Genomic DNA, 10,000 nt, shown 5'->3' with positions numbered 1-10,000 from the left:
TAGAACTGTGGCTAATATTCTTTTTACACTGATTGCACCGCACTTTTTCGGTATTTATGTATATATGCTACTGGACACCTTAATTTCCTTCAGGATTACCGGTAATAAATGATACTCTACTCTACTGCTCTTCTCTTATGTATGTTACACGTATGTCAGGTGTTACGTTGGTGTCAAAATGTACGGTATACTGTAAATGTAGAATCTGTACACCATTGCTCATGGAGTCTTTTGTAGAATTGAATTGTACTTACTGTAAGGTATGTCGTGAATACTTTCATAAAATGGCAGATTACTCCACTGTGTGTACGATACCGATCGTTGTGTAGAGTGTGTATGCCCATTGAATTATGTGTGGAACTGCACCTGATATATTGTGTATATGTGTACAGATGCGCTGATTACGTAGATGTGTGGATTGGGTAGAGCATTGGTAGTAGAGTTTGTAGGGTTTTTTCAGAAAGTGCGCTCAACTCCCAATTGTTTTTTACAAGGTCTTTGGGTGCAAACGAACAGCAAAGTTCAAATTTAGTAGAAAAGCCACACTCTCGGCTCTAATTCCTTAATTTTATTCTAGTGGGTTAGCATGACAGACAGACATCTCTGCCCAAGCCTTCGTCAGTGTCTGACGTGTCAGAATAAAATGCAGGAATCACACCCGAGAGTGCGGATTTTCTTGTAAAGTAGAGTTTGTAGGCCCATAGTGTTGAGTACCTGATTTAGAAGCAAATGTATAGATACTGTATACGGTGTGTGTGCGCGCATGTGTGTGTGTCTGTGTGTGTGTACTACAGATGTGCTGATTGTGTGGATGTGTAGATTGGGTATAAAAGCTGTAGGCCCATAGAGTTGAGTACCTGATGTAGAAGCTCCGCTGGCTGGAGCGTAACGACGTGGTGGCCGAGCCCATGCTGCTGTTCATCAGCTGTTCCCGCAGGTCGTGGATCTTGGCCTCAAACCGACTGTACTCTACGGGAACAACAGACAAGCAGATATGCCTTCAGTATTTGAACTTGCTTCATTTAAATCAGGGGTGAGGAACCTTCTTGTTTCAAAGGGCCGATACCAATGTCGGCATTCCAAAATGAAGATTCAACGTGTGCTGAATCTTCGTTGGAGGCATGACATCATACGTGTCCTGTTCTTGGGGAATAACGCCTTCTCAGCCAATCCATATTGTTTCTGTTCACCGGGTGATAAAATTGTGATATAACATATAATAACCCATATAACAGCTTAAAAGTAACCATATCATATTGCGGGTAGGGTGTGGCCTTGCCTTCGGGCCACTACTGCGCAATGATAGTGGCCGCCACATTTAAATGGAAATTGTAATTTCCAACATTAATATACATGTAGTATATACTATATATTACTATATAGCCAATTCTGTATAACGTGAGTGTGTCATATTCTAGTTTAGGTTGTGCCCTTACCCTCTGGTCGGTACTGCGCAATAATGGTGACCGCCGCATTTAAATGGAAATTATGATTTCCGACATTAATTTATATATTACTATATAGCCAATTACATACAGTATAAAGTGAGCGTGTCACATTGTGGGTTAAGGTGTGACCTTACCCTCTGGTCGGTACTGTGCGATAATGGTGACCGTCTGGCCGGCGTTTTTCAGTGCTGCAGCCGCCTGTTCGTGAGTCGCATGCCGAAGATCCACCCCATTCACCTGCAGAGAGATGCAGAGAGAGAGAAAGAGAGAGAGAGAGAGGGAGACAGAGACAGAGGGGAGAGAGATAGAAATAGATAGAGACATGAAGGGAGAGAGAGAGAGAGAGAGAGAGAGAGAGAGAGAGAGAGAGAGAGAGAGAGAGAGAGAGAGAGAGAGAGAGAGAGAGAGAGAATGGTAAATAAAAAGAGAGAAAAGAGAGAGTCATTGAAAGGGATGGGAATGGGAATGGGAAGGGCAACGGCCAAAGCGATGCCAGTAACAGCATGTTAAAAGAAAGTAGATAAAAAATTCAACAGAAGCAGACAGAATGAGATGGAAGATGAGAGTGAAAGAGCAGAGACAGAGATAAGAATGACAGAGAGAGAGAGAGAGAGAGAGAGAGAGAGAGAGAGAGAGAGAGAGAGAGAGAGAGAGAGAGAGAGAGATGAAAGAGAGAGAGAGATGAAAGAGAAAGAGAAAGATGAACAGAAATAACTAATAAAAGACGAGTTTAGTGTGGAGGAATCACAGTACCTAGACTGCAGACAGCAGAGAGAGAGACAGAGGGAGAGAGAGAGAGAGAGTAGAGCAGAGCTCCAGTCTGGACAGAGTCAAGCCGGTATCTGGACCCAGGGGGAGCATCCCATGCCTACTGCCCCACTTCTGGCACCTCTTTCTGGGAGAGACACAGCAAGCATGGAGGGGGTGGTAGAGCCCAAATGGGCTGACAGCTTTAAGAGATCAAGTGTGGCTGTCATTGGTATACAGCTGGCAAGGTGAGGAAGGTGACTGCACAGTACATTTTGCAGGGTTAATTCAACGCGTATGCCTCTTTTCCACTGCCGGTTTTCTGGGAGGCCTACAGCTCGACACAGCGTGACTCGGCTGCCACTTTTTGCTGAACGATTGAGCTGTGCCGTGCCTATTCGAAGAACAAAAAGTGGAGGCTGACACTCATGGCCGTAACTACCACTGAGGACAGGTCATGTCTTCTGTTTTTTTCAGAAATGTCAAATGTATCTATGATAAAAATCGATCTATGATCAACAATGGTAAGTTCAGGCTGTATACCCCACCCCTTATTCCCATTTATTTGCCTGAAACACAGCCATTTTTTTAAATCATGAGTTGCAATATACAGGTTTCAGGTTTCAGGTTTCAGGTTTATTTATTTAAAAAGGGACAGCATATATTACCAGCATTTAAAAAAAATGCTAAATACACAAGATTATAGCCATGAGGCTAATTTCCATCTTTTGTCCCTTGACAGGTTTGATGTTCCTTAAAAAAGAAACCGAGGTTAAAACAAAACTAAAAATACACAGTTATAGTACACAGTTGTAAAATTATAGCCAAAGATATGTCACACAGTTTAAAAAATAAATAATACAAAATACAGTTACAAGATAAAATACCCAAATAAGTTAGAAGAGCAGCTGCCAGTAGCAGCCTAACTATGGGAAATTATGTTGACAGCATTGAGAATCTAATAACCACTGTTTTAACTGTTTGCTGAATGAGTGTACTGTTGGCAGTGCTTTAATTTGACTGGGAATTGTGTTCCAGGTGTGAGAGACTAAAGATTAAAGATTATTATCAGAACATTATTTTCACACTCGAGAAGAGCATGTTAAAGGCAGTGCTACCAGACGGTAGTTTGTGTTCACTCACACATCGTCGGTGAGAACAAGGCTAAGCTCCCACACCCACTGCCCTACTTCTGGACTCTCTTGTCTGAGAGAGACTCAGCAAACATGGAGAGGGATGGTGCAGGTCAGAATTGCTGTAGAGGAAACAAGGTGGTGGTGATACAGTACTCCCTCTTTTCAGGGGTAGCATCCTATACCTACTGCCCCACTTCTGCTCACTCTGTCTGGGAGACACCCAGGAAGAAGGGTGGAGGGGGGAGAAGAATGTCAGACTGGATATGTGGGTACTGAATGACGCAGGAATGACGCAGGTGGTGATATTCCCCCTTGTCAGGGGAGCACCACAAGCCTACTGCCCCACTTGTGCTCACTCTGTCAGGGAGAGACTCAGTGGAAGGTGTGTGTGTGTGTGTCTGTGTGTGTGTGTGTGTGTGTGTGTGTGTGTGTGTGTGTGTGTGTGTGTGTGTGTGTGTGTGTGTGTGTGTGTGTGTGTGTGTGTGTGTGTGTGTGTGTGTGTGTGTGTGTGTGTGTGTGTGTGTGTGTGCGTGTGTGTGCGTGTGTGTGTGGGTGTGTGGGGGGGGGGGGGGGGAGTGGGCGGAGGTTACACTAACAGGCTCTGACCCCCAGATTGGGAACCATTGACTTGGACGCGAGGTAGGATAAGGACTAAAACACTAGCAGTTGGGGCAGCGGAGGGCAGAGGGAGACAGTGTAGAGGGGACGATGGAGGGGACAGAACCCCAGTGTTCCACTGGCTAGCGGAGCAGATGGCATGAGAGGGCGGGGTGACAGAGGTGATGAGCAAAGGGACAGAACGGAGGAGGACAGAGACTCTAGTCATCATGGGTAAGTGGCCTCTAGTTGCACAGTAAAGCATGGGGTGTCAACGTTTCAGAGTTAAGTCATAGTCTTTTTTTCAGAAAGTGCGCTCAACCCCCAACTGTTTTACAAGGTCTGCGGGTGCGAGCAAACAGCAAAGTTCATGTCTAATAGAAAAGCTGCACTCTCGGGTGTAATTCTTGTATTTTATTCTAGTGGGTTAGCATGACAGACAGACGCTTTGGCTTCTTCAGCATTTTCTCAGCCTTGTTAGGCTTAGGCCGAAGCGTCTGTCTGTCATGCTAACCCACTAGAATAAAAGAGAGTGCAGCTTTTCTACTAAAAAAGAGTAAAGTTATATTAATCCAGATATAATATTTACGGCTGTGGAGAGCCAAATTACTTTGACGATTACGTTGCACACTGAGGAAGGCACACGCCGAAACGCGTCTGTGCACAAAAAATAAAGAAAAAAGAAAAAAATTGATGCAAGGTGCGCCCCTCCTTTCTTTGATTCTAAGTATTCATTTGGGACAGCACCCTTAAAAGTTATCAAGATACCTGAGTGAAGCCTGCTACCTACTTGATTGAGCCAAATTACTTTAACATGGAGTCAAAAGTCCAAGGGTAAAAGAGTAAAATCCTGCCTGTGACCAGTGTAATTGTAACGCTACAGCCTTCAATGTTTACATGATATTGAGTAGAATAAAGTCTGAAAATGTTACACTAACGAAAAAGCGAACTCAACACTATTGTTTCCTTGGACCAAATAGTGACTATATTAACACTGGTATGTAATGTAATAATCAAGAGGTGTCAGTGGTGTAATTACAACACTAGCACATGGCAATACATAGCTGTATGCCCATTTACTCCATTGTACCTAATGAGATAGATAGACTGTGTTGTTAGTGAAAAACACTGAAAACCTAACAAGGAGGACCCACCACAAGATTAATCCAACCAATGCAGAATTAGCTGATAGTCAGTCAAGTACACATGACTACTGGTTACTCAGATAAGTTACTTGTGTTGAAAGGAAACTGTTTCTTTTTTTACTTTTACTTTTGACACCTCTGAATGTAATGTAACGAAGAGTAAAATGGCAGACTCACGCTGAGTATCTGGTCCCCCTTGCGTAGCTCTCCGCTCAGGTCGGCGGGTCCTCCGGCCAGGATGAAGGAGATGAAGATGCCTTCGCCGTCCTCACCGCCCACGATGTTGAAGCCCAGACCCGTCGAGCCCCGGTGGATCAGGACGCGCCGAGGCTCCCTAAAAGAGGAGAGAGGAAGTAGAGAAGAGTATAATTACTACACAATTACTATACGATATTGAAGCCCAGACCCGTCGAGCCGAGCCTCGTTGGATTGGGACGTGCCAAGGCTCCCTAAAACAGGAGAGATGGAGGAGGAGAGGGAGAGAAGAGTACAGTTACTACACAGTTACTATAAAGTTTATATACTATACAGTTACTATACTACAGTTACTATATTGATCCACAATGTTGAAGCCCAGACCCGTCGAGCCCTGTTGGATTGGGACGCGCCAAGGCTCCCTAACACAGGAGAGATGGAGGAGAAGAGGGAGTAGAGAAGAGTACAGTTACTATACAATTATTATACAGTTACTATATTGACCCACAATGTTGAAGCCCAGACCCGTGAAGCCCTGGTGGTTCAGGACCCGCCGAGGCTGCCTAGAGGAGAGATGGAGGAGGAGAGGGAGTAGAGAAGAGTAGAGCTAACTACACAGTTACTATACTATACAGTTACTATACTATACAGTTACTATATTACACAGTTACTATACTATACAGTTACATACAATACAGTTACTATATTACACAGTTACTATACTATACAGTTACATACAATACAGTTACTATATTATACAGTTACTATACTGTACAGTTAATATATTATACAGTTACTATACTATACAGTTACATACTATACAGTTACATACTATACAGTTACTATACTATACAGTTACTATATTGTACAGTTACTATATTATACAGTTACATACAATACAGTTACTATATTATACAGTTACATATTATACAGTTACTATATTATACAGTTACTATATTATACAGTTACTATATTGTACAGTTACTATATTATACAGTTACATATTATACAGTTACTATATTGTACAGTTACTATATTGTACAGTTACTATATTATACAGTTACATACAATACAGATACTATATTATACAGTTACATATTATACAGTTACTATATTGATCCACGATGTTGAAGCCCAGACCCGTTGAGCCCTGGTGGTTCAACATCTGCTAACGCTCCCTAAATGGGAAACAAGGGGATGCAGGGAGGAGGAGGAGGAGAAGGAGATGGTTCCCTAAAAGGGGAGATGCAGGGATGCATGGAGGTGGAGGAGGAAATTGCTCTCTAAAAGGGAGATGGAGGGAGCATTACATTACACTACATTGCATTACATTACACTACACTACATTACACTTGGCCGGACCTTCCATTAACAAAGGCATTATGTGAGATGATGTAGAATGAAAGATGAACAGAAGGAGGGAAAGAAAAAGAAGGAAGAGGGCATGCAGAAAAATGATTAGGAGAGGTAAGTGGAAAGGAAAGGTGACAGAGACACGTAAAGACAGAGAGAGAGAAAAAGAGGGACAGAGGGAGAGAGAGAGACAGAGAGAGAGAGAGAGAGAGAGAGAGAGAGAGAGAGAGAGAGAGAGAGAGAGAGAGAGAGAGAGAGAAAGAACGGGGGAAGGGGGAAAAGGTAAGATAAAGAAAAAACATAAATCATAAAGCATAAAGAAAAGCATGAAGGATGGCGGTGGAAAGAAAGGAGAGACAGAGGCAGACCAAGGACGATGATTTGTCATCTGAACCTGTACCATATTAATCCACATTAAAACAGCTCAGACCGACTACTAGACATATTAGACACATTAACAAGCTCAGACATCGCTAAATTCCTAGACAAGGAAATGATTCAGTGGTTATAGAGAAAAGGAAAAGGAGGCAGAAGAACATATTATCAGAAGATATTCATTATTCGCCTACCCATGTGAATGCTTGCACACACACACACACGGAGAGGGAGAAGGAAAGTGAGAGTGTGTTAGAGAGAGAAAAAGAGAGAGAGAGAGAGAGAGAGAGAGAGAGAGAGAGAGAGAGAGAACGAGAACGAGAACGAGAACGAGTGGGACAGAGAGAGAACGAGAGAGAATGAGAGAGACAGAGAGAGTGAGTGCGAGAGACAGAGAAAGAGAGAGAGGAAACATCACCCTGTGACAATATTGCTGAGATCGAGAGAGAGAGAGAGAGAGAGAGAGAGAGATAGAGAGAGAGCACATCATCCTGTGACAACGGCGCCTGTCTGTCTTTCTGTCAGTCTGTCTGCTTGTGGTTCTGCAGCGTTGCCATGGTAACTGACCTGGGGATGTCGTCCTCTCCCATGAGCCCCTTGGGGATGGGCGAGTAGCGTCGCGGCGTGGTGGGAGAGAGGGTTTGTGGGTAATCAGACGTCAGGTAGTTCGGATGGCCCATGTCGTCCATGTGTGGAGAGTATGCTGTTGACACACACGGACACGCACATTAGCACGTACGCGCACACACACACACGCACATTAATACACACACACACACACACACACACACACACACACACACACACACACACACACACACACACACACACATACACATACATTAACACACACGCACATTAACACGCTCGCACACACACACACATATGTTCCTTGCAATACCAATGTAAAATCTTGTGTGGGTGTTCTCTGCACACTCTCCTTTACTGATACAGTAAGTGTGTTAGTGCGTGCGTGCGTGCATTTGTCTGTGTGTGTGCGTGTCTAGTCATCTAATCTGCTCATTGCATGAATCTCATCACATATAACATTATATTTGGATAGCAGGTGTTTATTATTTCTAATGCCCAGTCACAGTAGCCTAATAAACCAGTGCCAACCGCTGGGCGTCAACATTTTTTGGCTGCGAGTGTAAATTACACATCCAATCTCACATTTAGGCTGGTTTATCAGGCTACAGTCACAGCTCTCATCCAAATGTTTTAGTTAGGCAGAAATGTTACACATCACACTCTAATAGGGATCTTGGACAAAATGAATGCACCCGCTTAAAAAAAATAAACAGTCGGTGAAGCTTGTAATTTCTATTAAAATGTATGGCCACATTTCTTATTTGGCTGCAGGAGAGTCATTAATCACTATAAATGTTTGCATGACTGAAGAGAATTTAAAATACATCATTGCAGACTATTCCTACATAGACTTTTCAATCAAACTTTTCACACATTTTAAAACTTTCCATATATTTTTCTAGAGGAAAAAAATATGACTTAAATAAGCACTTACTGGAATATTACAGTTACTGTATATGACACAAACAAACACTTAGGACCTCAATGTGTAACCGTCAAAACAATATTTTTCAGTTGTTTATATCCTATTCTGTCCTTTCTATCCTAGTCAGGCATCTTGTGTCTGATAGGCTCTCATTTCGTTTTCGTTTCCGTTTCCGTTCCTCGTAAAATTCCATAAAATTTAGTTCGTTTTCGGTTTTCGTTTTCGTTCCTTGAACCGGTTCGGGCCCTGCTCTCAACGTACTGATGCGCGTGCGCACACACACACACACACACACACACACACACACACACACACACACACACACACACACACACACACACACACACACACACACACACACACACACACACACACACACACACATATACACACCAGAGTACTCACAGGTGATGTCTGGGGGGTTGTATGCGTCTCCTGGGTACAGGTGGGGAGCCTTGGCCACCCTCAGGTAGACCACCTCCGCCGTGTTCTTCAGGGCCGCCACCGCGTCCTCATGCATCACGTCCTCTAAGGAGACGTTATTTACCTACACACACACGTGCGCATACACACACACACACACACGCACGCACGCACACACGCACGCACACACACACACACACACACACACACACACACACACACACACACACACACACACACACACACACACACACACACACACACACACACATATATGCGCGCACACACGTACGTATGCGCACATGCACACACACACACCAAGATAATAATTTCTATTAAATATATGACAATATGTGTGAGTAGGCTAGAGCAGTGTTTCTCAACAGGGGTGCCGGGGTACCCGGGGGTGCTGCGGGACCCCCTCAGGGATGCCACGGAAACCTGGCTGATGAATAAATGATGTAATATAATACATATTTATCTAAATTGATAAGGTAATGCTAGTCAGTGGAATCTTTCATCCGCCATTTACGCACAATAAAGTAAATATAGGTCGCCCCAGTCAGCTGCAACTTCGAACGTAGGTCGTGTGACGTCTCCAAATGTGTTACTTTTCTAAGCTTGTGTGGTATCGGATGCCATGTTACGGTTTGTTGGTTTGGGGTGCCTTGAAATTTTTCATGAATTGAAAGGGTGCCTAGTCTAAAAAAAGGTTGAGAAACACTGGACTAGAGTATGCTAGAGTAGGCCAGTGCACTGCTTGCATTTTTATGTATGGCCACTAGAGGGCACTGTAAGCCTGTGCTATTTGACTTGGAGGGTTTCCACTCCGCTGGTTTTACTCTGCTTGCCAGAGGACCCTCAGGTGCTTCCCTTTACTGAGCTTTGATTGTCTATTACATTGATAGTGTTGTGCTAATTTTGACTTTGGCTTGTGAAATTCACGGGCTTACGGAAGTAACGACGGCGCTACTTTAGAAAGACAGAATACATTCAGCTTGTGTGGATAATAATAAACTCCTGGACTATTTCGAAACTTCTAAATGCTTTGTTTTGTGAGTAGAG

General features: G+C 43.5%; 1 protein-coding gene across 1 annotated transcript in view; it reads right to left on the bottom strand.

The window, feature by feature from the left end:
- dlg4b (discs, large homolog 4b (Drosophila)) overlaps positions 1–10,000 on the bottom strand; it is a 188,758-nt gene that overhangs the window by 8,308 nt on the left and 170,450 nt on the right. Inside the window, exons 10-15 of the mRNA XM_063187313.1 lie at positions 8,918–9,059; positions 7,860–7,862; positions 7,564–7,699; positions 5,251–5,407; positions 1,583–1,685; positions 858–969 (exon numbers count right to left, since the gene is read on the bottom strand). Coding sequence (XP_063043383.1) covers positions 858–969; positions 1,583–1,685; positions 5,251–5,407; positions 7,564–7,699; positions 7,860–7,862; positions 8,918–9,059 — 653 coding nt within the window. The remainder of the gene's footprint in view (positions 1–857; positions 970–1,582; positions 1,686–5,250; positions 5,408–7,563; positions 7,700–7,859; positions 7,863–8,917; positions 9,060–10,000) is intronic.

The sequence above is a fragment of the Engraulis encrasicolus genome, chromosome 21 (genome assembly GCF_034702125.1).
Source record: "Engraulis encrasicolus isolate BLACKSEA-1 chromosome 21, IST_EnEncr_1.0, whole genome shotgun sequence".
NCBI classification, from domain to species: domain Eukaryota; kingdom Metazoa; phylum Chordata; class Actinopteri; order Clupeiformes; family Engraulidae; genus Engraulis; species Engraulis encrasicolus.
This window is presented reverse-complemented; position numbering and strand designations above follow the sequence as displayed.